Here is a 26,133-nt window from a genome sequence, read left to right as displayed (position 1 = left end):
TGACCCGAATGCGGAAGCTGTCACATAAACAGCAAAGAAATCCTTTTTTTTTTTTAAAGACAACAAGAAAGACTGTACTTTAATGTACCATTGTTTTGTTTTTTAAATATATAAGTCATCTGCGTACATTGTATTTTAAGTGCGTGGTTAGCCATGGCCTCGAGTCATGCAAAGGACTCCAGCTTCTTGGGAGGCAGGATACCGCCAGAAATCGAGTCAATGTCGAAGAATCTGAAGGATGTGGACCACGACATGTTCCGAAGAATCCTGAAAGGTTAATGCCGTTTCTCTGATGACACCGTCGTAATGTCTCGTTCTTTTTCTACTATCGCTCACTACGAACTTGCGCAGCCACCTATAAGCATGTCTATGTATTTAGAAACATAGCTGTAATGCTTCATAAAACAATCATTACTGCGGGGTTTTGATTAGAGCTGCGACCCTTATTCGATTAGTAGTCGTTTTTATGAAAAGAAAGCTTCTTTGGCTTCTTAAATGTGAATATTTTCTGGTTTCTTTGCTCCTCTATGACAGTAAACTGAATATCTTGGCTGTGTGGACTAGAGCTGCAAAAGTTAATCGATTGGTAATAGATTACTAAATCAATCGCCAACTATTTTGGGGTGGGGGGGGTTAAAAATTCTCTGATTTCAGTTTCTTAAAAGTGAATATTTTCTGGTTTCTCTGCTCCTGCATGACAGTAAACTAAATATCTTTTGTGTGTGGAATAAAACAAAACATCATCTTGGGGTTTTGGGAAACACGGTCAACATTTTTCACCATTTTATGACATTTTATCATAAAATTATTCGATTAATCGAGAAAATAATCGACAGATTTATCGATAATGAAAACAATCATTAGTTGCAGCCCTCGTTTTGATAAATGCCTAAGTCAGTGTCATCACAGACAGCACTAAACAAATGAGTTAAATGTGTGTATGAATAATGTTCCCCCCAGCTGTGGTCAGTGCCCTGGACGGGAAGGACTGCAGGGAAGTGATGAGGACGATAGCGGAGAGCAGCACCATCCCGCAGAAGCGACTCGGTCACATCATAGCCGGGATGTACAGGCTGCTGTCCGAGGCCATCCGCATCCCAACGTCATCGCTCAAACAGGAGGTGCGCTGCTGTTGATCAACGCGAATCACACACTGACACACAAATTACGACACTGATACGAGACATGACTGGTGTCCCAATGCCACACTATAAACAACCAAGCAGGTTTTGAATACGTATTTGCATGCGGACACTGATAAAATGAAGCATGGTGTCAGACATTATTGCGCATACTCACAAAAAAACCTGACTTTAAGGGTGCTGTTAATGGACATCATTGGCCTTTTTCCCACAGAGCACAGGTGTAAATACTGAAATGAAAGATAGATGAGTGCTGTTTAGCTTCTTCAGTTGTCTGAATTGTTAACTTTGTATTGTAATGTATACACTATTTAGTGGCCTCAGAAATCCCAGTAGTATTTTATGTTCACAGTCCTACAATGCGGTGCAATGTGCTAAAGTGTACTGTGACGAAACATCTGTCATGTGATGACGCAAAATGATGACATGTGATGAGAGTCCAAAACTGTTTGTTGTATAAAGAGTAGTGAACAAGTCACTACAGACTGCTCACTGACACTTGAATAGAACAGAGCTGCTATTAATTGAAATTAATTGAGTGAATAAATAAATTGCGGGAGCAACAGCCACAGAAAGACCTTAGAAGACAAAACATTTTGCTTTCTCTCCCTGAAGTTGATTTGACAATGTGCACATCTTGCAAACATCCTCTCAAAGTATGTTAATATTTCAGGGAATTGGTGCAAAAACCAGCATGGTATAGCAATAGATATGTAGTACATAATGTAAACTATTAGGATTTAGTGTGGAATTAGGACACCAAGGGTTTATTTAAGGCCTTGGCTGCACATGGTTCACTAACACATGATTCCTCTTTAACTGCCTGATTAGATCCACATCTGTGTGGGTATGTAGGAAACAAAATGCTAATGGGATTCCGTTCATACACACTGAATTGCATCTTTTACAATTAAAGTGTTTATGTTTGTGAGGAAAATACTCACGTTTTTATGTCCCCTTACAGGCTTTCAAAGAAGATCTCAGGGAATTAAGGCAAGGCTCATCATCTTTTGGTTACACGCTCAGTGTTTTGATTCATTATCGCTAATGCTAATACAGAACACAACGCCTGCCCCAAGTGCTGAATTTGTTGTTTTTGTGTTTCTGTCAATTAGGATACCCGAAGACTTCATCACAGATTTCTCCAGTGTGGTTTTTGGAAATCGGTATGTTGGTCCTACACAATTTGTATCTGTGTTTTCGTGTCTCCTCATGAAGCCACAGAGCTCCATTTTATATGAATGTGGTGAAGAGGACTGACCTATCTCATTTTCACTGGAACTTGTTTGGTCACTGTTGTGGGGTCTTATCATTTCAGCAGGACAACATTTACCATCTGAGATTTGTCCATGAACAGTGCTGCTGCTGATGATGGTGATGGTGCTGATGATGATGATGATGAAGGTGACATTAAGATGCCACTCATGGAGACATTGTGATAGCTATTCCTTTTTGTGTTTTTAGTCGTGCAGCTCTAGAGGCAGCGAGATCCCTGAATGATCCTCACCTACCCACAATAGAAGAGTTGAAATGGAGAGTGGATGTTGCCATTTCTACAAGGTAATGTACTGATGACTGTAACTCCTGTCATAACCATATCTGCATAGTGTTCAACGTAACAGTGTTAGAAATTCTGGATAAGTTATTACTGACTAAAATGCGACAGTTGTTTTTCAACCAAGACCAGCTCATTTAAGTTATTCTGTTTGTTGTTTGGTTGATCTTTCTTGGAAAAAGGGTTATTTTAGTGGAGGTGTTTAATGTTTCTCTAGTTTTTCCTAGATTCTCTATAAAATGACCTTTTGACAGATAAGTATCTGAGAGTAATGGAAACACCCTAGAATTGACAGTTGATGTTTGGGCAACGCTGTACAGGAAGCACCTCAGAGAAACGCATGTGACCAAAATGTTACTGATCAGACTTTTAAACCTTTTGAAAGTGTTTTTTAATTGTATCGTTGTACTCGTTAAAAGAAGGTTAAGTGCAAGCTAAAAAACTTGGTCTCATTGTAATGAAGTCCATGTCTTCCCGTGTCTCCTCTGTCTCTCCAGCTCTCTAGCCAGGGCCATGCAGCCTTCTGTACTGATGCAGATGAAACTGTCAGACGGGAGTTTCAACCGCTTCGAGGTACATTTACAAATCTTTACATAGCTTTTCATCCGGTTTTCGTTGCCACTTTATGTACATTGTGTTGGCAATTGTGTGAGCTGATGGAAGACGTTTCAGGAGACTCGAGACGTAAAATTCCTCCCGTTTCTGACCCTGCAACATAAGAGTATTCTGCAATTTACTGAACACAGTTTCTCTCTGACGTCCATCGTGAAAGTGACAAACAATTCGTATTTTCCCGTGACAAAATGTGACAAAACGTACTTTAGAGACATTTATCCTGCTAAAGGATCATGCAATGTGTGAGTCCCTATTGCAGACGAGTCACTGTAGTGTGAACAACACAACGACTGAAAGCGTGATTACAAGGCAGCACGTCGTGTAGTGTGAACGGTACAGCGAGCTTACGACTTTGAAAATCTGAGGCATTAAGCAGAACATTCATGGCACCACATCACCTCCATACATGTGTGAAGCTTCCATTAGGGCACCTAATCCTAAACATTAAAACACATTTTACTCAAAGTCATGATGTTTATTCTCAAACCCTCTTTTCTACCCAGGGAAAATTTGTGGAAGTTATTGTGTCTGCGACACATAGTGTTTTTGCGATTTCTACTTAAACTCTCAGGACTTATACCAGCTACTACACATTCAGGTTTTGCAAGCTTTGGTTATTAAATTGGCTCCAGTTTGCATTAGAACTGTCTTTAAGTTGGACTCTCAGAAACTCGGATATCTTATCTTATCTACATAATCTGTATGTATGGTCAATTATTATTTGGCTTGTGTAAGTTTTTTGGAAAGAATTCGGTTATTAGCCAGTGGGGCCATTGTATGTCTGGGTCAGTTGTTACATAAAAGGATCACAGTGGAATAATTAAGTCAACTTTATAAGCTGAACCAGAACCTGTTCTTTACCAAGTATTTCTGACACAATTTGACTGTCTTTGTTTATGCTGAATCAGCAGAAATATTAAATACAATGCAAAATATGAAAGCGTAGAGTACACTACAAATTACAGAAATGTTCTATCGCTTGGTAAATCAACCTTTTTTTCTGACAAAAAACAAACATTGCAATGTGTATGGGTTGAATCTACTTTAAGTTTTTCAGCCTGAAATCATAATCTTATGCATGTCCATGCATATTAATTCAAATTACATTTGAATAAAAAGGCGTAGCAATATGACTTCATATTATACAAGTGATTGTAGTTTTTCTGTGCCAAAAACAACCTTTATAATATTGCTGTGACATTTATTACTTCTATTATAACTATGAAAATATACCAACCAGAGAGCTGTTGGTATAAAGAGAGAACAGACAAAGCAAAAGTATATCTTCCACAAAATGAGTTCAATGTTGGCTCAACAGGGGGCGCCAGACTCCTGCCCCAGTGTCCCTGCCTCATAATGCTAAAATAGAAACTCAGTTACAGACTTCAGACTTTCAAAGTAGGCTACTAGGCTAACGATGTGGACAGAAAGCGGGAGGGAGGACTTCTACTACTGCTGTCGTTGCACCTAGCGCGGCAGTTACGTAATCGGATCCCGGCGGGATTAGGAGATTAGTAGCAACAACATCCGATGTGCAGAATCTATTGATGGACTTTATCTCTACCTGATATGTTCTTCCTGCCGGAGTTTGAATAACGGATATTTTCCCGATGTAATCGACCAAAAGTAAAGGAATGGCGAGAAGAGATGTCTCCGACTCCTTCTTGAACAAACGGTTAAGAGTTAAAACAAGGAGGAGTGGAAAATTAATTATAGAAGCTATTGGTTAAACCTTATGCTTCTAAGTAAGTCGGTTTAGAAAATATATTGCTTTTGTTAAAGCCCACCCCGCATCCTGTAGAGACATCAGAGGTGGACTCTTCCAGGAAACATTTCCTGTGAAGCTAAACTCTTGGAGACTTTCTGGAACTAAAAACATCTCAGGAATGTCTGTCATCCCTTCACTATAGGGTTTCCCATGTCATTGTAAACATATGATGTATCATTACAGCCTACACAGCTGTCTGTGTTACATTGTTAGTGATTTGTTGTTGTTGTTGTTGTTGTCGTTGTTGTTGTCCTCTTCAGGTGCCGGTGTCTAAGTTCCAGGAGCTCCGTTACAACGTGGCCTTGATTCTCAAAGAGATGAATGATCTGGAGAAGAGGAGCATTCTCAAAATCCAAGACTGACGTACCAACTGTCTTTGGACTTTCAGTTTGTGAGATTTAGTGGACATTTACTGCAAACGCCGAACACACACACACGCACACGCACTCGCACTCGCACAGTGTTTTGTTCTGAGAGAGTTGACATCCAATATACCTGACCATTGTCATTGTTTAATCATGAGAACCGCAGGACCGTTTCCTGTGTTTCAGCCTGTTAAAAAACAAAAAATCGATAAAATCCGACTTGTATTAGTGTTTTTTTTTTTTCAATTTAGTGGTCAGTAAACTCAAGTCCATTGTGTCAACATTACAAATGCAGCCCAGTGAAACCTCAGACACTTTCTCAAGTGGCCTCTTCAACTGGTGTCAGGTTGTTCCAGACTGAACGTTGTGTTCACATCAGAATTAGTATGAATGAACAAAGTGGAAGTTCTTCCCTACTCATGTTTTTATATATAACTGTTCTTCAAACCAGGGACAGAACAAAAGCACTATTGTATGAAAAATAAAATGATGATGATGTTTCTGTTATTTTTTTGATGTGGTTTCCATAACAACATCAAGACTTGTTAACCTCTTGAACCACATTTCTCTAATAAAATTTGTCTGTTATTGATTTTGCAATGAAAAAAATAATGATTTGTTCCGAGGTTGAATCCTACTGTCTTTGATAATGACGTTTCCCTTGGCAACCACCCTGAGGTCCACCTTTGCGGTTTTGAGTGAAATGTCTCAAACACCTGCTTGGTTTGTCATGACATTTTGGGCAGACATCCATGTTTCTCTCAGGATGAATTGTAATAACTTTGGTGACTGTCGGACTTTTCACAGCGCCAGTATTTGGTCAAAATTTCAATTACTCCATTACTTTAGTTTTGTGACTTAATGTCAATTTGCATTTAACACTCTTAATACACTAAACTAAGAAAGTGATCCTTTCCTACGTAATATGGATTGAACTTTATCTGAAAGATAAATTCAACTATTTTTAAGATTAAATTCACACGTAAAAATGTTTATGGTGTGCATTTACAAAAGGTTAATTGTTATGTCCCTAGAAAATAATAATAATTTCTACATCGGTAAATAATTCGGTTAAAATCGTTAAAGAAAATGCCATTTATTTTTTTAACTGAACTGTGATGACCTGTCAGAAGTTAGACGACACAGCCCCATTTTCCCCAAATGTTACTGAAAGTTATGTCTCAGTTTTTCCAAAAATTAGGGATTGAACAAAATAATACATTTTTAATACAGGAATCATGGAATCTTAAAAAAAAATAGATTAAGTTTTAATGTTTGATTAAGCAGCCAAACACATTTGTGACGTTCTTCCTACAATGGAAATGGAACATTCCAACACTGTTGCAGAAGTTTCCATGAACTTTTAATGAATTTGCTTTGTTTTCACCATCAGCATTTGAAGCCTCCTTCAGGTTTTTTGGCTCATTATCTTGCTATAAGATTAAAATATGACCAACCGGTCTGACCTCCATTGTTACTTGCCTTTTGCTCATCATTCCGATAATAACACAGTGGTAATGAATGCAGTACAATATTAATTATGATTATATTGATGTATCAGCGGTCGTGGTAACAGTTCCAACACTGTCTTTTTACCGACATTGCCCACCAACTTTGGCTGCATTAACATTCAAGGTTTCATTTACTTTCATTGCTGCAGGAAATCTGCACGTTAGCCAATTTCTTCATACCTGAATAAGGCGTGTTTTCTATAAAGTTTACAAAGTTTTCCCGTTTTACCATAAACATATCTTATTCACTGGACTTGAATTCCTTTAAGGCGTGTGTGTGCACACGCGGTAGTATCCGTCCGTGTCCCTTTACCTTTTTATACCCTTCAAGAGAACAAAGAAACCCCCTGTCCTATCAGTTTAGCTAAGAGTAACCAGACAGATTTATAGCCAATAATTGCAAGCCCTCAGCCTCACATATCAAATACTTTTAAATCTACTGACTAGATGGAAAAAATTAACACACACACGTACAGGATTGTTATAGGTTATCATGTTAAATATATATATGTATATATACATATATTAAAAATGTTATTGTATAGATAAACACATTACAAAAGTTAAAAGCACATAACAGAAAGATTCATTCCTACGTGTTTTATAATATGAATTCCAAGCTTGCGTAAATGATCACTCATAATTACATAATATTACATGGCACACATACAACACTGTCATGGTCATATAATATATGTTAAAAAAAATGATGTAAAGGTAATATTTGATGATGTCATGTTAGGATGTTTTCAAAGTCTTGTGAAAGATACTTTCACACATCAGCCTCCAGTTCTTTGTAAACTGCCAATTTACTGCATATTGGCATAAATCTTATTTTTCACACAAGAACATGACCATAACCAAATCTATTCCTGCCCTGAAATGGTAATAATGTCTTTTTTCGTGTTCGTACAAGCTTCAGCCACATAGTATGTCCAATGTTCCAAGAAGTTTACAAGTACCAAAACGGATTCAAGACCATTCTCACCTGTACACTTGAGTCTTTTGTGCTTTTCATTCCTCTATGTTTATGCATTCCAATTGCTAAATGCCCTGAAATATGAGAACTTCACTGTGAAATGTGATGCCTCACGGTGTTCTGGAAAAAACACAGGCTGCATTGAGATATATCACATGAATATCCACCTTTGTTTGTGGCCAACAAGAACCATGTTTTATAAGTCTGTGAGGTGACTTTGAGGAACAGCCAGATAGCAACTACTGTAGGTGAGCTGTCTAGACTGCATTGTTGACCCATTTAAAAACACGCACTGCAACATTTTAAGGTGTGAGTGGACAAGAAGATCTCTGATCTGCGCGTGCATGTGCTTGCGTGCGTGCGTGCGTGCCTGCGTTCATGCGTCAGTTGTTGTGTGTCCAGTGTGTGTTTATGTGCTTGCGTAATACTCTAAGTGTCCTCATTTGCATATATGTCAGTCCATCTGTTTTTTACAAGTGTGTCAGTCGGTCTGTTTTTACATGTGTGTCAGTTTGTCTGTGTCAGTCGTCGTTTGCGTCTGTGTGTGGGATTGAGTTCAGAGGCTAGACTGGCCGACCTATATTACCAGCACCGCTGCTATGGACATGGGCACTGATCAGCTGAGTAACACGTAATCCCCCCTCACTATCCTCACAGCAAACCACACTTATTTTCAGACTGGAGGAAATACTACTGATAAGCTTCAGATAGTGCTAATAATACCATGTGGCCTAGAATCAAGACTCTCTGAAGGACAAGCTCCTAACCTGTAAACTGTGACCTTTACAATGACCTACTTCTAATGCTATAGCCTTATAGGGAGTCAATCACTACTGGGAGTTCATCATTATTATTATCATCATCATGAGGAGCACTAAGAGTGTAAGCGGTGATCATGTGCATATTACGCTATAATACAGTCTCCAAGATGTCATTCAGCTAGATTTTTCTTTTTGACTCGCCCTGCGCCTCACTTTCTACGCTGCCCAGTGCCTGGAGGCAGATGTTGGTTTAGCTCCCAGTGCCGACGGCCTCGTTTCTTCCAACTCTGTGCCGACGGCCACTGAGAGTTGTTGCAGCCCTGGACTTTGCTGCAACCAGGTTTGATGTCATTAAATTCATAAACGAGTGAGCTACTGAAAATGCAAACCTTGAAATATGCATAGTAAAGCAAAATACTCAATGATAAGGACGCTGAGTGATTTGTTACTGCATTATTCACAAATGAACATCTGTGAAAGTTGTGAGAGGATGTCCCAGACACATGAGCATAATCATTACATTTCTCTAAGGGGGCTGAATGGGCCAACCGATGTTCAACCATCCCAAAAGTATCTGCTGTCTGCCATGAAAATTTTGCACACTTTCCTTTTCATTTGATCCTCATTTGGAATTTTCATATAACTTGATAACAAAAGCCCTCATGTAACAGGTGACTCATAGCAGCTAGTCAGAGGTCATGTCATTGGTATTTTTCTTGTGTAAGCAAATAAATGGAGACGGGAAGTGGACGCTTGTGTAAGTCCACAGTTTTAAAACCAAACCAACAACTCTTTGAACCTTGACTACACCAAAAATGTTGCTTAACCCCCCCCCAAATGAAAATCTAAGTCAGTCACTAAAAGGCCTCTTGAGAATTTAAAATTCACTTCAATCTCCTTTTCATACAGGAGGATGAAGGTTTGTGAGTTTGCGCGACTGCCTCAAAAGTACAGCTACGACCGCTTGAGCAGCACTGATCGCACTAATAATGGTCTTCAGGAATTCACAAAGGTTTTCCGTCTGAAATTCAATAACGGGGCATGAATTATGCAGGGCTGGTGTCAAGACCGCATCAGTCCACTTTATGAGAAGATAAATGATGCTGTACGGCACTTGGTCGTGGATAGTCACTATGACAAGTTCATTATCTGGAATAACCTCTGCAGTGGTATGTAATAACCCCCCCCCCCCTCACCCCACCCCCACACTGACCCGTCAGCGTTAACTGGAATCCCGGACGGGTCAGACGGGCCTGCTGCCCCCTGACCCCGCCACAGAAGCTGTTACATGGCAGATCGTTTTGTAACCCTTTTTTTTTTTTTTTTTCTTCCCCAAACTCATCCAATGAGAACAGCTGGTCGGAGTCACGTGACACAACTTTTACATAACAGCCCCTCCCCCCTCCATTGAGAACATCAGTGAGCCGCTTCCTGGACTCGACATACCTTGCGACGGAGAGCGGTCGGCACTTCGCGGCGCAGAGGACCCGAGTGTGAATGGCCGTGGCGTCTCCGAGCGGCCGTGCGCCTCACAGGTGAGGGAATAGGCTCCGGACGACTCGCCGCACATGGGGGCCGAGGGCGAGAGCATGCTGCAGCTCGCAGCGGAGGCTTTCCAGTCGAGAAACTTCGACCTGGCGGCGGACATCTACGAGTGTCAGCTGGCGGGCGCCCGGGATCCCGGGAGCCGGCAGGAGCTGATGGTGAAGCGGGCCGACGCGCTGACATTTGGGGGCAAACTCCCCGAAGCTCTGGACGTGTACCGGCAAGCCTCGGAGATAGAGAGGCTGAAACCCGTCCACCTGGCCAGCCTCGTGGAGCACCTGTCGGCCAGCATCCGGAGGCAGGACGCGGGCTGCGGCCAGGGCAGGGGCGAGGAGGCGGGCGCCGCGGCGGCAGCGGCGTTCCCCGGCGCCGGCGCCACGGGCTGCGCGCATGCCGACTTCCACTGCCGGATGTGTCTGAGCTTTCTGTTCGAGCCCGTGACTCTGCCGTGCGGACACAGCTTCTGCAAGAGGTGTCTGGAGAGGGAGGGCGGGGAGCGGGAGCGGGAGCGGCCGGTCGTGTGCAGGCAGTGCCGGGACAGCTCGCGCGTGGCCGACGTCCAGAGCTACCGGGTCAACGTGGTGCTCAGCGGCCTGCTGGCCAAGCGGTTCCCCGCCCTGCACCAGGCGGGCCGGCTGCGGCGGGAGGGCAACGGGCTGTACGCCGAGAGGAAGGTGGAAGCCGCGCTGGAGAAGTACAACCAAGCCATACTGATGGGTGAGATGGGTGCGCTGCTTTGTTTATCTTTGCGCCATGTGTGGCGCCTCGTCATGAATGAACAACACACAGCAGATGACTCCGTTACACGAGAGAGTGTGTGTGTGTGACATGTCGTGTGTGTGTGTGTGTGTGTGTGTGTGTGTGTGTGTGTGTGTGTGACATGTCGTGTGTGTGTGTGTCCGAGTCCGTCCTGCCGGCTCCCCTGAGCCTTGTCGCCATGTGTTGGATAACACGGTGGTTACGTAGTCTGGGCCAGTGGACCAAACATTACGTAAGCACGTCACTTGCCCCGCCCCCTTATTGTATAACGTCGAACCGCGGTTCGGGCGAATGTGGGTCAAGGGTATTGCCGCGGGTCAACGCTATGTGCGCACATTTCATCTACGGAGTGATCCACAAGGCCTAAGGACGTGAAGTGTGGTCATGCAGATCTTCTTCGAGTTTTGTATAATAAAAAAAAGAAGTTATGGCCCTTAATAATAAGGCCATGGCTGCCTGGCCTATAGAGAGAGACCTGGTGTACATGCTGGTGGGCTGTGTCCAGATGGGTAAAAGAAGCTGTCTATGGAGACGTAGAAATTCCTCAGAATTCATTTTTTTCAATGTCACTGGGATCAGTCATAAAAGTGCTCACCTGAAGAGTCGTGGGAAATGAGAAACTGGCATATTTCCACAAATGTGAAGGAGATGGCCCACCTGTACAGGTACTGTGTTGTGTGGTCTATCCAACGCCATTAGTTTGAATGATTTGTTTAATTGCGACTTGTTATGGCAAAGATAAAAAAAAATGTCCTTTGTGATATCATTGTTTTTCTTCTGTCCTCGAACTAAATCAACATCAAGAAATCGAGGTGCAGGGATGAACCAGGTGAACTATACATTAATGTTGGTTTCCTGTCCGCCAATTCTTATTCAGGATCCACAGTCTAGAAGACGGACTAAAGACAATCATACACTATTGTGCTGCTCTCCCTATATGATTAACGTATTTGATTTCTTTTGGTGGTGGTTGCAGTGTTTTAAATTGGGTCGAGCCTAACAGACTCTGCGGTGCTGTTACTGTTTTGTGGACCGTTGAAATGGAGAGTCTCCTCTGGCACAGGCCTGACGTCTTTTCAAAAACTGGGGGAATTTGACCTGACCTCATTTGACTCTGTGCTGTGCCGGCGCAGCTTCCTGCAGCTCTCCGGGCTGGTTGTGTAAGTTTACAGCAGCTACTTTCTTCACTGACAGTAGAATCATCTGTACCAGTAGATTTCTCCGGGTGCAGCGGACAACAGAGGCCCACAGTTTGAATTGCGCAGGGAGTTCTCAACCCAGCTGCTGCAGCAGAGCGGCTCAGACTGACGCCCACATTCTGCTGGTGCTGTGTCGTGGTGGATCCCAAGGTGACGGGACAGGCAGTGGCCATCCTGGGTTGTCTCCGGGTCTGGGATGTTCTCCAAAGTGATTCTGTATGTTCAACAAAGGTGTTGTGTCTTACCTCATTCCCAGATCAACTTCTGAACTGGTCTATAGCCAATATTGATCTTTGGTCTTTGGAAGGCACAGTGGAAGTCAAATAAAAAATAATTGGGCACAGAATTCCTACTTGTGTAACTTGAGAATTTGTGCAAATTAGTTTGTGTGTGTTCGCTGGTCTCGTCCTCAGAAATGGGAATTCAGAATGAAGATGGGGGATAATTCCGGTCCCCACTGGGTTATTAACCTCTCATTTTAGGGTCGAGACTAGGAGTTTTTAAATTTAGAGTTCATTTTAGAGTTGGAAGTTTGTGTTAAGTCATGCAGCAAGTCCTTGTGTGTGTGTGTGTGTGTGTGTGTGTGTGTGTGTGTGTGTGTGTGTGTGTGTGTGTGTGTGTGTGTGTGTGTGTGTGTGTGTGTGTGTGTGTGTGTGTGTGTGTGTGTGTGTGTGTGTGTGTGTGTGTGTGTGTGTGTGTGTGTGCAAGCATGCGTGTGTATCAGAGCGATCCTGTTGAAAATGCGTACTGTGCTAAACAATTGTTATCTGTCCTACTAAGTATCCTGCCAGAGACTGACTGTGCATTAACGTAACCACCCTTCATCCACTGCCCTGCAAAACAATCCCTCTACGTTTCTATCGCTACATTTATTGTTATTCAGCCATTTACTACCTGTGTCTGTACAAAAGCCAGTAAAAAAAGATGTCCTTCAGATTCCCATAGGGCTAACTGTGACATTTGCATAAGTTTCTATAGTTACGAAACCTGGAATGTGGGTGACCTTGATAGTGCTGCATGGTTTTGTAAGGCAGGGGGGTGGGGTTGGGGTGCGGGGGGGTTTCGTAAGACATTTCGTAACGTGGAAGCTGATCCATTTTAAATACATTCCTTTTGTCGTATAACTTGGAATCTTATATAATCAGTAAAGGAAACTTTTAAAGATATAAGAATTAAGAACTAATTTGTAATGTGAAATTATTGTGCAGAATTATCAAATATTTGCTCATCCCATCCCTTCAGAAGTGGGAAATCTACCACCGTACCTTTGTAAATTCTATATATTTGGTTAAGATATTTGACATATGCATGACATTTTCTCTGGCATTTTATAGATTAACGATTAATCAGAATGAAATATTCACAAATTGATTAATAATTGGAAAAAAACAGCAGCCTCTGCAAATCTATTCTGTTCCACTCCCTTATCTATAAAGCAGATAAATAATCCTCACATTTGAGAAGCTGCATAGCAAAAAAAATGGTTGAATGATTCATCAATTATCAAAATTATTGCAAACTTATTTTTCCCTTAATGACCATTTTCCCTCTGGTTTGCTACATTTAATGTCTTTATCGTTAAATCCTTAGGGTTTCTTGGTTTGTTAATGTGTGATGGTTCGTTAACTGCTGTAAACGTTTTTAGTGTACCTCCATTAGGGAAATAATCCGTTTTCTACCCCATTTCTTAAATCCAGTATCCAACTCGTTTGGCATGAAATCTGAATCACACGCCTCCCATCTTATCACTTTACAGAGTTCTTTAGAGTGGTTTTCTCTGACCACATGAAACCAGACTTGAAGTGATTAGACTTCTTTAATAACACTGACTCAATTCACTGTCGCTTTTATAGCATGTAGTGCAATATCACGTGATCTTTGGCATTCTGTGTCTTTCCATTTTGCTTTACAAGAGGGAAAACATACATGTGTTTTCCACAGGTTTTCAATACAACAAAGTGCTTTGGGCTCTGGGAAATTGTGATGGACATTTTTTTCCTCTTTTTCAAAAGTTTTATCCTCTAACTAAGGCTTAATGGATTCACTGAGTAAATATCTGACAGATTATACTTACAACCCAATTACCTGGGTAACCTACTGCAACCCTGCCGTGTTACTAACCTTCCCTCATCTCCCCCCTCAGCACCCATGGACCACATACTATTCAGCAATCGCTCCCAGATCCACTCCAGTCTGAAACACTACAAAAAGGCCCTGAGAGATGCTGAGGTGACCTGCAGACTCAAGCCTCGCTGGTCCAAGGTATGGCAGAACAAAGTGTGACGCTTATGTGTTTAGCATAGTGACAGATATCTAACAAAGTGATTAACTAACTTAAATAACTTGATGGAGAAGTAATATGCCTTCCCCCCCTGCCTACAGGGTCACATTCGCAAGGCCCAGGCCCTGGTGTCGTTGGGCAGGACGGAGGAGGCTCTGAGGGAGTACCTGGTCTGCTTGTCCATAGAGCCGGACTGTAGACTGGCTAAGACTGAGGCTCACAAGGTAAATCCAAAGACTCCTTTTATTCACTAGTCATTTTTTGTGTGTCTAAATAAAACATGACACTATGCACTGGGAATTGCTGTATAGTCGTAATCATTGTGATGGTCACGTGGTTGTTTGTTGTCTCCTCTCAGCTCCTCAGTCATCTCCTGGCTCCAGTCACAGATCATGGCCCTGAGCACATCTCAGACTACTCCAGCATACTGTCTTCCAGAGCGCACGTCAAAAACGCCATCAGAGTTCCCTTCCAGGTAAGAGACGCCGTCACCTCTTCTGGTTGTAAAGCAAGGAATTGAAAGGTACACGAGGTGTCATCGTCCTCTCCTTTTATTTCTCTCAGACTCTGAGTCCCAGCATGTTGTCATCAGAGTCCAGGCTTCCCTCCACTCCCCCTGCACAGAGAGACACATCAGAGAGCGGTGAGGGCAAAGGTCAGGGAAAGCCCGAGGTCTGGAGGCCAGTCCTCTGTTTCCCCCTCAAACGGAAACGAAGGAGCTCAGAGGAGGAGGAGGCGGAGGAGCGAAGGCAGGAGAGGACTGACGAAAACAAGAGATCCAGATCTGGTGAGCTTTTGGACTTGACGCACCAACATGTGCGTACGCGAGTCCGCGTGCGTGTCGTATTTATCGTCCGGTCATCTCTCCATCCAGAGCCAGCGGCGGCGACAGATTCATCGAACTGTGATGGTGGTGACGTCTTGGAAGCGGCAGACCTGGAGTGTTCCCTTTGCATGAGGTGCGATTTGCTTTGTAGCTACCCAAGATTTTTTTTTTTTTGCCAAACTACTTCTTCTATAGAGAAGAAAGAACTTTTAAATTCACTCTAGACCTATGATATGCATTTTCCAGTGTCTGCCAATTTGTATTGGTCCTGGTCATGAAAATGAAAATGTTTACCCTGTTTTGTTTTCTGGCAGCCGAGTTGGCTGTATCTTGCACTCTTATGCCGCTGCCTTACCAGCGTGTTTGCGTGTTTCCCTCCCAGGCTGTTCTATGAGCCAGTGACGACGCCGTGCGGCCACACCTTCTGTCTTCAGTGTCTGGAGCGGTGTCTGGACCACAACCCAAAGTGTCCACTCTGTAAAGAAGAGCTGTCTGAGGTACGCGCGGTGTAAATCTCATCTATAGTGTTTTAAGAAACCTCATTTTAGCGTGATCTAAACTCAATCAAGCAAGCGTTGCACTGAACCAGACGTTTTCTTTCTCCATACTGATCGTGAAAGCATGACTCCGGGTGTCTACCGTTACAGAGCAGCCATACCAGTGTTACCTTTTTCCCCAATTAAAAGTCTATTTACCGTTCGCTTGTGTAAGGTAACGTAACGCTAGAGACAAAAACTGAAATGACTGAACGAATGTAACTGAGGGTAGATACAATTCATTTTATAAGGACACTGATGCTGAAACTGTGTTTAACTTGTGTCGGTTACGTCACACCTCACTTAATGAGGTCACCACCGGGCCCGAAATAGGCCTGGTGCATCCCTAGAATCCAGAATGACGCACAGAATAAGATGATATGGGACAAATATAGAGCAGGCCCTAACATGGATGTCATTAAAGACTGTGTGAACCAAACCATTTCTATGCTTCTATTATTAACATATTTCTACCAATCTCTCCCCCCCTTACAGTACCTGGTCCAGAGGCAGTTCTGTAAGACTGTCCTAATGGAGAAGCTGATATCGAAATATCTTCCCACTGACCTCGTTGAAAGACAGAAGATCCAACGGGAGGAGATGGCTGAGCTCTCCAAGTGAGTTTCTTTTTTCACCAAGTCTTTTTTGTTGCTCCATCTGTCGTCTCTCCCCCCCCCCCCCCCCCCCCCCCCCCCCCCCCGCCCCGCCCCAATAGATTATGGCTTATGTGTGACATAACACTCTATGTGAATAGCTGCCTCTGTTGTTTGACCTACTGACCTAGAGCAGATAACACACACACACTTCTGACACACTGACCTCTGAACACACGTCATGTCAGACCTCAAGTATCACTTTCCTAGAGAAGGAGGCACACGTGTGTCTCCAACAAATAACTCCTCGGAAACTGGAGCCAAACTCACTCACCCTCACAATGGCCTCTGTTTTTTTTTTTAATTTACATTCGGCCCTAAGGTCAAAGTGGTGCAGCTCGAGTTTACCCAGTTGTCAAAAATCTCACTGATGATGTTATCTTACCTTGTGCTGTGACTCTATTGTCTATATTAAACACATTCTTCTTCTTCTTCTCTTTAAAGTCTTAACAAGAATGTGCCTATCTTCGTGTGCACCATGGCCTTCCCCACCGTGCCGTGCCCTCTCCATATCTTCGAGCCCTGCTACAGACTGATGATTCGCCGATGCATTGAAACGGGAACCAACTGCTTTGGCATGTGTCTGGCAGACAACGTCAAGGGGTCAGTGCAAGGATAGTGACTGTGCGCGCTCAATTACGTGTCGGCGTGTGTCAATATGCCCAGGAAGTGTAACACTGGGCCACCTGTCTCCAGGTTCGCAGACTATGGCTGCCTGTTGGAGATCCGCGACGTGAAGTTCTTCTCCGACGGTCGCTCCGTGGTGAACACCATCGGCAGACGGAGATTTAAAGTCGTTCAGCACAGCGAGAGGGATGGATACAACACAGCAGACATAGAGTACCTGGAGGATGTTAAGGTATGTGTGTGGGACAGCAGCGGGGGGTTGGGCTGGGTAGATGTGGCAAAGTACATCAGTTGGAGCGGGCAAAGAGAATTACCAGAAGCTAGTCATACTCAAAGGTGTGTTTTATTTGCGTCTGTGTAGGTGGAGGGTGTAGCAGAACGTGAGCTGGAGTCTCTGCACGATGCGGTGTATGACCAAGCCCTGGTGTGGGTCAACTCCCTGAAGACGGAGCAGAAGGAACGCATTGAAGGACACTTTGGACCCATGCCTGAGAAAGACTCTGAACTTCAGGTACAACACAAACACACGCAGACAGAATCTAGAATCTGAGAATAAGACTCACCAACTGTAACGGTTATTTTTACTTTATTTTGTATTCATAACCTTGTCTTCCCTTCTGTGTCCTCTCAGGCCTGTCCTAACGGTCCGTCATGGTGCTGGTGGTTATTAGCCGTTCTTCCGTTAGAGGGCAGGGCCCAGCTTCCGTTTCTGGCGATCACCTCTCTGAAAAATCGTCTGAGCGGGATCCGCAAGGTGCTTCTCTTCATGGCCCAGTGCAGGCACCGGTGACAGGCTCTCCAGAGGCGTCGGCCCACCTGATTAAATGCAGTCACCACCCTCCCTGCACGCACACGGCCCCAAAGCAGCAGTTGACCTGTTGTTCTTCCTTACTGATGCACAAAAAAACTGATGATACATTTTTTTTTGCACCTTCCCCGCTGTAACGGCGTCCACTTAAAAAAAGCCGCGCTGGATTTCATGTACACCTCAGCGGCAAAAAGAGATGAAATACATCTGATGAAACCGATATCTTCCATGCATAATGTTCTCAACACACCACACACTAAACTAACCATGCGCACTTGAGCCACGGTCAGACAGGAGGGGAACTGAGTTTCGGAATCATCAGCTTCCATTTTGACATTTGGTGAAATCTGATGTCAATGCTAACGCACACGAGCTAAATATATGTTTTTGTCTAACGTCCGTATGTGCACAGCAACATGCTGTTGTGCCGAAAAGTCTTCATCTGTCCATGATTCAGTGTTGCCTTTCTGGCCCCTCCTCCATTTTTTTTTGTAGTTCTCTGCTCTTCCTCTTGTATACATGTTGTGTGTGGAATGACACACCAAAAAAAAAAGGGCAAAAAAAACGTCTCGAGAGCATGCTTGCATTCTTAAGAAACAGAGTAATTCCCCACAATAGCAGACCCGCCTGTCTCATCATAGCTTTAAAGCAAAGATGAAGCAAATTCCTCAGTTCAGAATTGAACCTACTGCAAGTGGCACTAATCGGTCTCCCCATCCTGTATGTTTTTAAATGTACATGTAAAAAGAGACCAAACTATGGATTTGCCTTTTTGTGTGTAAATGCACTCGTATAGTTGAGTGAATATTGATATTGACATTGACTAGATATGATATCTTGTATTGATTGAAACTTTCATATGGAAAAGTAACTCATCCGCTGAATGAAAAATGTGTAACAGTTCTGTCTTTCTTCCATTTCTGTCTCTGCCTCATCGACCTCAATAACAATGGACTGAACCGTTACATTGGTATGCTTCAAGGCTCTCCTTGTGTTTTACTCGAACATTTGTTGCTTGTTGTTTTTTTGGTTTTTTTTTACCATTATTTATATTTATCATTATTTATGCATGCAGTGACATTGTTTACATTTCACGGAGGGAGATGCTGAGCTGCTCACTTTCCAAAAGCTTTTTTTAAACTAATCTTTGACCCCAAACCGCAGCAATAATTGCATGCTGACTCTGGGGAAATGCCCAGAAGTTTTCAGAATACTCACCGTTCACACAATCAAGAGAGGGTTACAACAGGGAGCCAACATGGCTGCCACTGAAAACTACACGGGGCACTCGAGTTGAGGGCATTTCCCTCCCAGACAACCAATTTTTTTCATAATGCGAGCTATGTTCACTTTAACATATTTGAATTCCCCCGTTGACAGCAGCCTCTCTCTGGCCGAGATATTTATGAAGCTCACAATGCAACAAGAAGTAACAACCAAGATCTGGATCTCTGATACCATAATACCCGTCAAGAGAGTTTATTCAGTATTTATTCTGACTTATTTTGCACGTCCACTTTAAGTAAGGGAAAAAAAACTGTGTATTTATCTCCACCATGGCAGGAGTCAGAATACTTAAATATTTGGATTACCGCAGATTTAAGTTAAATCTTCTGCTGGTTAAATTGGTCACTAAGTGTACACCTAAAGAGCTACCTTTTTTTTGTGAGTGTGACTGATGTTATGCTATTGGTAAAGGCTAGTGCCTTCTATCCACAGAGAATTATGGTCCGGAACTATTTAACGTGTAAAGTATCTGTATACTGTACCAGATTCATTTTACCCCTTAAATAGAAACATGCTCTTTTAAAATGTGACTTATTATTTTTACGGGAAGGAAATAACAAAAACAAAAGGAACATATTTTTAAGAAAACCCACAAACCTGTTTTTTTGGGGAAGGAAATATTGCTCAAAAATATTGAGGCCTTGTTGATTGATGTCTGTGACATAACTGTTTCTACCCGGCGAACGCTCATCTCTGAAAAATGAGGGAGAATGTTGAGCTTTGTCTTGAAAGTCTTTTATTTTATATACATGTGTTTAGATTTTTTTTTCACGTTTCTATGTCAATCAGGTTCATTGTATTTTTTAATTTTCCTCACTTGTGTATTTGTCTCTTCCATATTTTATATGTAATGGTGCATGTAGTGTCAGGTCAAATTGTCCACATTTATTAATTTTGTTTTGAAAGGGCCAAAGCCTTGTAATGCTGAAAAATGAAACACGGATAAAGTGTAATACAACATTCTTTAAATATTTTCCGACAATAATTTGTTGACAGAATTAATGCATTATTTGAGTGTTATTTTATTACAATCAAATGGTGGCAATATGGAGTCAAACAGCAATACTGTATAAATACTGTTATACACATGCTGTTGTTTGAAGAGGCATTTGTACTGACAAAACCACCCTGTACAATAATACGTACAATAATTGCCTCAGTAACATAATATTATAACTGATAACTATAAAGAATTTATGACATTAGCTCAGACTGGGCAGGAAAGGGACAAGTCATCGACCAAATGTGATCACGCCGTCAGTACATATCACATAAATTCAGAGACAGATGTATTTCCTGGGTGTGCAGAGGTAGAGATTATTATTAACAATTCAAAGTCAGAAGAAAATCCATCAAAAGATGTACACCATTAAACGGGCTACTCCTGAGAAATATTTTGACTTTAAGGAATAGTTTGACATTTTGGGAGTGATTGAACGTGATTTTTTTTTGTTAGATTATGCTATTATCTTTTGGTTTTAGTAAGGATTAACCAAATGTGATACACGTGATAATTCATGTTTCCCCCCCACTTTGACTCAATGCCAATTTAATCTAACCTGCTGCTGGCTCCGGGTTTTATGTTTAGCATACAGACATTATGGGGGTTTATGATCTCAACACCTCCGGTTGGAATCATTGACCGCGACAATATAACAACAACGCAGCTGTACTTTTTGTTTTTGTCAGCCAGCTATGCAACAACAGTAGGCTCCGGTCATTGGCGTGACCTTTCAGAATTCGACCACTGACCTTTCGAAGAAGTCTAACTACCTCTGGTACCCTCCTTGAGCACTTGTGTTTTAAAATGACATTTCAGAGTCTACAAATATATATATATATATATATATATATATATATATATATATGTGTGTGTGTGTGTGTGTGTATATATATATATATACATCACCAGTGCTCCAAAATGTACTTCTTGTTTACTTTCGTGCCTGTATTAAAAACGCACCTCACATTTGTGAAAGATCATGTCGCCCGTGAAGAGATTTCTTTGTGATACGTTCGATGTTGAGCCCAAATATGTGAAGTATTTGAAGGTTTGCTTTGTTTATTCCTCCCTGTCAAATTGAACAGCTTCTAACAAAGAAAGTCCAAATCGAACCTTCACCGACTCAACATTCTTGCTTTTTTTAACTATTTGGTCTCAGAGATCTAGAAAAATATTTTTAATAACCACCAAGCGTTTCTGACATTTTCAAATATTCGCACTGATTTCAATTGTTACATTGCCTGATTCTAAACTCCCGTAGCACTCCTCTTAATGTGTCTGGGTGAATTCACAAGATGAATGTATGTATGTCTTGAGGGTTAGATTGATTGGTTTTGATTTTTTTTTTCTGTACACGTCTGCTTTTTGACAGCAAAACTTTAGTATGCATTACCTTTGCAGAAAGTACGGTCTGAAGCTACGGCTTGTGAATAAACCAAAAGGTTTGTGTTCATCACCCTGCACGGGATGGTTCGAACACACTGGACTGGACGAGAGTCTTGTCGTCTCCTCTGTTTTGTCTGACGCTTCAGATTTTCTGGTTACATCACTGAGTTTTTGTCCAATGATTCACAACATGAATCAGATCCAAGAAGTGATTATGAAAGAAAAGTCTGTAATATGAGTAAAGCAAAATCAGTCAGGACCTGCAATGATGTTTTGTTACAGCCTACAACTTTTGGTGGGTTTCATTAAAGAAGAAATGATGTTATATATTGGGCCTATACTGTATGTAACGATAGAACAGAGACAAGATTTGACTATCTTAGTGTTGGATTAAATCTGTACAAATATAACACTGGAGCAGTCTCATCTTCTAATTCAACTCCCAGCAAGAAAGTGAATAACTTTTTCAAACTATTTACTTTTAAAACTGTAATAATATTTTCCCTTATTTGCAAATCGAAAACTAACTGACTAAATTTAATCAGGCCACCGGGTCCTCTTGATGCACATACATAAGTCTGATCTTTCTACATTTGATTTGTTGCTCCCCGGCAGTTTTGGCGTGTTGGTTATAGCATATAATTTTAGTCCTTATATTATCTGACAATAGTGGAATATATGTACCATTTCTCACAATTGTGTTTAAACCCAAGACCGTAGGCTGCATCATTTTCATTCAAATGGTCAAGACGAATCATTTCAGAGTCTTTCATTTCTGCAAAATTCATCCCGGTATCTTGGGAAGTTTGAAACAAAAGTGCTGTGGGTTCGAACGCGGGTCCGTGCACTGGGATCGGCAGCCCTGCCAGCGGCACGGTGAGATTAAAGAGGTTTAAATAATGTGGCTGCGGGGGACACGAGAGGAATAAACTGGGTTAACAAACATTTCCAGCGGATTGAGGTTAAGTGAGATAAATTCACCAGTGACTCATACAGCACATTCACAAGTCCCGTTATATACGAGTTACCTAACAGCAAGAACAACACAGGAGTTACTCTTCTACATCAAAGAGCCGGATACAAATACTTGGGGTTAAGAGGTTGTAGCCTGAACCTTTACACACGGCCTGCACAAATGCTGATGAAACCAATTTGGGTCAAGAAAAACATTCCTCTGAAGTAAAGAGTCTATGGGGGAAAGTCGGACCACCACAGATGGACACAGATTCAAGCGGAGCAGTTTGAGGACAAAGAGGGCGGTGGGGTGGAGTGGAGGGTGTGTGTGTGTGTGTGCGTGTGCGTGTGTGTGTGTGTGTGAAATCTTTGCAGAGAGAGATCCGAGAGAGATCTAATATGTCGGAGCTGTGCACTCGCAGTATAAATATACAGGCTGTTTTTATTCGGCCCGACGGCAGAGATACAGACTGAGGAGGGGAAGCTGGACAGACAGGAAGACTTACGCAAGCGGCGGGGCAAAGTAGGTCACTCTGAGTCAGAAACTTCAAAAGAGTCCCACAACAAGACCAACCATTAGAGAAAGGGGGGTGGCTGGCGGTTGTCGATTTCCCCTCTTTATCTGTTGCTCTTTGAGCTGATTCATGTCCCTGCAGTTAACATGGGGACTCCCGGAGGTTCCAGGGCCTACTCATGCTAATCTCTAAATATAGACATGGACATCTTAATGAGACCGCGGTGAGTTTCCATCAACCAAAACCGCGACACGTGGTCTAGGACCTGACCCGTTCAGGCCAATTAGTCGCTCACCATGGACGAGACTCACTCAAGTCAGGCTGTTGGAAAATCGCTCCATCGCAAGCCAGCGTGAAGTGAGACTCGTGGCCTAACGCGAATCGACTCTGGCACACAACTTCAACAGATGAGAAAACTTTGCACGTCTGACCTCGAGTCACATGATAAGATCATTTTTTAAGTAGCTACACTTGTACCAGGGCTCTTTGGACGTCAATCTGTCTGTTGGGCCGCCATTTTGAAACAGAAATATCCCCTCAGGAATAACTGTTACAACTTAACTAATAACTTTTTTTCATCATTAGTGACATTTTCAAATGTATTAAATACTTTTGTGTTAAGTAAGTAAGTAATCACATGACTTCATCTTTACAAAGACATTTGTTTAGTCTACAGAGTAAGTCAAAGCATTTCGAGATTATTTTTAAATCAATATAATAATTTTAATAATATATTTAAAAAATTTAAAAATGTGAATATTTTTATTTGCTCAATGAATGTAAGAATTTAAGAGTATATTGACCTTTACCAGTCATGACGATTAGTGTCTACAATACGGCAGAGTACGTGCAGCTTCCTCACTGCAAGACTTCAAAATTAAAGTTACTGTTAATATGTAATTTAATGAATGATGTACTAGTCCCATTTCAATTCAAGTGACGTTTATCTCCTAATTCGCAGGTGACGGGAAAACGTATTATTCTGTTTCCTGTCGTTTCAGATCACGAGTGACTGCCAAATAATGAGGGCACAGCATGGGAATGTTTTTTTAACTTTCTCATGGAAGAAGAAGTGCGTGACCTGTCAGGGACATGTTGACAGTGGCGTCACGTCTCGGTATATAAAGCAGTGGAATTCAGAATGTGTATGACAGAAGAAGAGGGAAGGAGAAGGTGAGGAGGATCTGTAATCTGTCTTCAGCGGTCGACATGATACTGTTCTCACGGATCCGGACAACGATTGGAAATTTCGAACCGGCCAGTGTTGTCATTGTTGTGTTTATTGCAATCCACTGACACGGCGGTGACAGTAGTCTTTCCCTGGATCAGCTATAATGTCACTGGAGCATCAGACCTCACCCAGTAAGGGTCACTCCAGTGCACACACACACACACACACACACACACACACACACACACACACACACACACACACACACACACACACACACACACACACACACACACACACACACACACACACACACACACACACACACACACACACACACACACACACACACACACACACACACACACACACACAGAGGTCAGGCCACTCCGACCAAACCCAAAGCCTGTAACTTCGATGTTTTGGTTTACTGGTCTTGCAATCTTATTTTATCATGGTTAGAATGATAATTATCTTCATAAACACAAAGTGCAGATGACGGGGCTGATGATGCGAAAGTGATTCGTTTTTTCCGGGTATCAAAGCAAGGAATCATACAGATATTCATTTTATTTTGTATTCATTATATTCTTTGATCAATTCTGCTATTGCTTATCTAACAATGTGTCACTGAATTAGTGCAGACAAAAAGAAATTAAATAAAGTGACGCCAGTCAATAAAAAATGTATAACAGAGGTTTGTGAATGTACTGTAATGTGTCAAATGAATATTTTTCAGATATGGGAGTGGTCGAGTATTAGATTCTTTTCAACACAGAATAACGAGAGCTGCAATTGGACATTAACACCTGCCCCCGTCTCCTTTCCTCGTCTTCTCACCTCTGTGCTTCTGATCCTTGCCAAGTCGGTTGCTTATATAACCTGTAAATGAGAAGGTCAGCAACCAACAGTCATCGCCATGGATACTTGGCACGGACACGCGCACGCACACACACACACACACACACACACAGACACACACACATTGTACATCTTGGCTGGTCCGCTTTGGAGCCACGTGTGTGTGTGTGTGTGTGTGTGTGTGTGTGTGTGTGTGTGTGTGAGATAGTGCATGTATCAGAAGTAGGGCAACGGCAGTGTTACCTAACTCACCCAGAAAAGACATCTGGGGAGTTTAAACAGCCCTCGCACTGATTACAGCTTCCTGTATACACACACACGCACGCACGCACGCACGCACGCACGCACGCACAAACAAAAAATCCAGCCACACACAACCAGAAAGTAGGCCACACACATAAACACACTCATGTGTGTCTGTGCACATGCCGATGCTGTACAGTAAATGTTCGTGACTCTCAGTTCAACTTCTGCAAAGCCTAATTTATCTTTTATTGCTGATTTAAAAAAGAAGAAAAAAACAGCATACCATACTCACATATTAATAGTCAAATGTGGTTATTTTAATTCATTTCATTATAAATATGTCTCTGCGTTGTGTGGTTGGGCGCTCCCGCCCTTTCCTCCTTTTTCGATCTCTGTTCCATCTACTGAATATCTTGTGCAAGAGACATTTTCGGATCTTACTCAAGGCCCAGTTACAGCTGAGAGTATTTCAATCCACTCTCAAATCACACAGGAGCAGATTTTTTAAAACTTTTTGAGATTAGCTGATACATGTAAGCATCACTAACTACGGGATGCTCACCTGCACAAATCAATCTCAACCTGCAGCTCTCTCTCATAGGGGATGGCAGAACAAACAGGCAATCAAGGGGGAAGAATTTTTGGTCACCCCCCTCACTTTATAGATTCAATATGTTAATTAGTATAAAGAAATCAAACAGTATCCACCAAATATTAGTTCCTAATTATTCAATGAAAAAATAGTTCCATAAGTCCCACAAATTCCGAGAAAACGAACAG

General features: G+C 42.2%; 2 protein-coding genes across 3 annotated transcripts; both read left to right on the top strand.

The window, feature by feature from the left end:
* Positions 1–2: 2 nt before the first annotated feature.
* On the top strand, positions 3–6,037 carry commd5 (COMM domain containing 5). The gene is made up of 7 exons (XM_035649872.2): positions 3–274; positions 961–1,121; positions 2,107–2,135; positions 2,258–2,308; positions 2,607–2,702; positions 3,195–3,270; positions 5,341–6,037. The coding sequence occupies exons 1-7, from the start codon at positions 154–156 to the stop codon at positions 5,440–5,442; spliced, it is 636 nt and encodes a 211-aa protein (XP_035505765.2). The 5' UTR covers positions 3–153; the 3' UTR covers positions 5,443–6,037.
* A 4,072-nt stretch (positions 6,038–10,109) lies between these two features.
* LOC118319720 (LON peptidase N-terminal domain and RING finger protein 3-like) lies at positions 10,110–21,711 on the top strand. 2 transcript variants are annotated; one of them, XM_035650295.2, is made up of 12 exons: positions 10,110–10,967; positions 14,343–14,461; positions 14,582–14,704; positions 14,839–14,955; positions 15,045–15,267; positions 15,355–15,439; positions 15,689–15,803; positions 16,338–16,459; positions 16,940–17,098; positions 17,192–17,354; positions 17,484–17,633; positions 17,754–21,711. In XM_035650295.2, exons 1-12 carry the CDS (start codon positions 10,265–10,267, stop codon positions 17,910–17,912), a joined length of 2,238 nt encoding a protein of 745 aa, XP_035506188.2. In that variant the 5' UTR covers positions 10,110–10,264; the 3' UTR covers positions 17,913–21,711. The 2 variants fall into 2 exon arrangements, with proteins under 2 accessions (XP_035506188.2, XP_035506189.2); XM_035650296.2 differs by having other exon boundaries at positions 10,111–10,958.
* Positions 21,712–26,133: the final 4,422 nt, after the last annotated feature.

This window comes from Scophthalmus maximus, chromosome 9 (genome assembly GCF_022379125.1).
Source record: "Scophthalmus maximus strain ysfricsl-2021 chromosome 9, ASM2237912v1, whole genome shotgun sequence".
Lineage (NCBI taxonomy): Eukaryota > Metazoa > Chordata > Actinopteri > Pleuronectiformes > Scophthalmidae > Scophthalmus > Scophthalmus maximus.
This window is presented reverse-complemented; position numbering and strand designations above follow the sequence as displayed.

Coding starts and splice junctions, on each gene's coding strand:
- commd5 (XM_035649872.2), top strand. CDS start 154: ATGGCCTCGAGTCATGCAAAGGACTCCAGCTTCTTGGGAGGCAGGATA. Junction 2,136..2,257: donor GAAGATCTCAGGGAATTAAG/GCAAGGCTCATC, acceptor TCTGTCAATTAG/GATACCCGAAGACTTCATCA. Junction 3,271..5,340: donor GGAGTTTCAACCGCTTCGAG/GTACATTTACAA, acceptor TGTCCTCTTCAG/GTGCCGGTGTCTAAGTTCCA.
- LOC118319720 (XM_035650295.2), top strand. CDS start 10,265: ATGGGGGCCGAGGGCGAGAGCATGCTGCAGCTCGCAGCGGAGGCTTTC. Junction 14,462..14,581: donor TCAAGCCTCGCTGGTCCAAG/GTATGGCAGAAC, acceptor CCCTGCCTACAG/GGTCACATTCGCAAGGCCCA. Junction 14,705..14,838: donor CTAAGACTGAGGCTCACAAG/GTAAATCCAAAG, acceptor GTCTCCTCTCAG/CTCCTCAGTCATCTCCTGGC.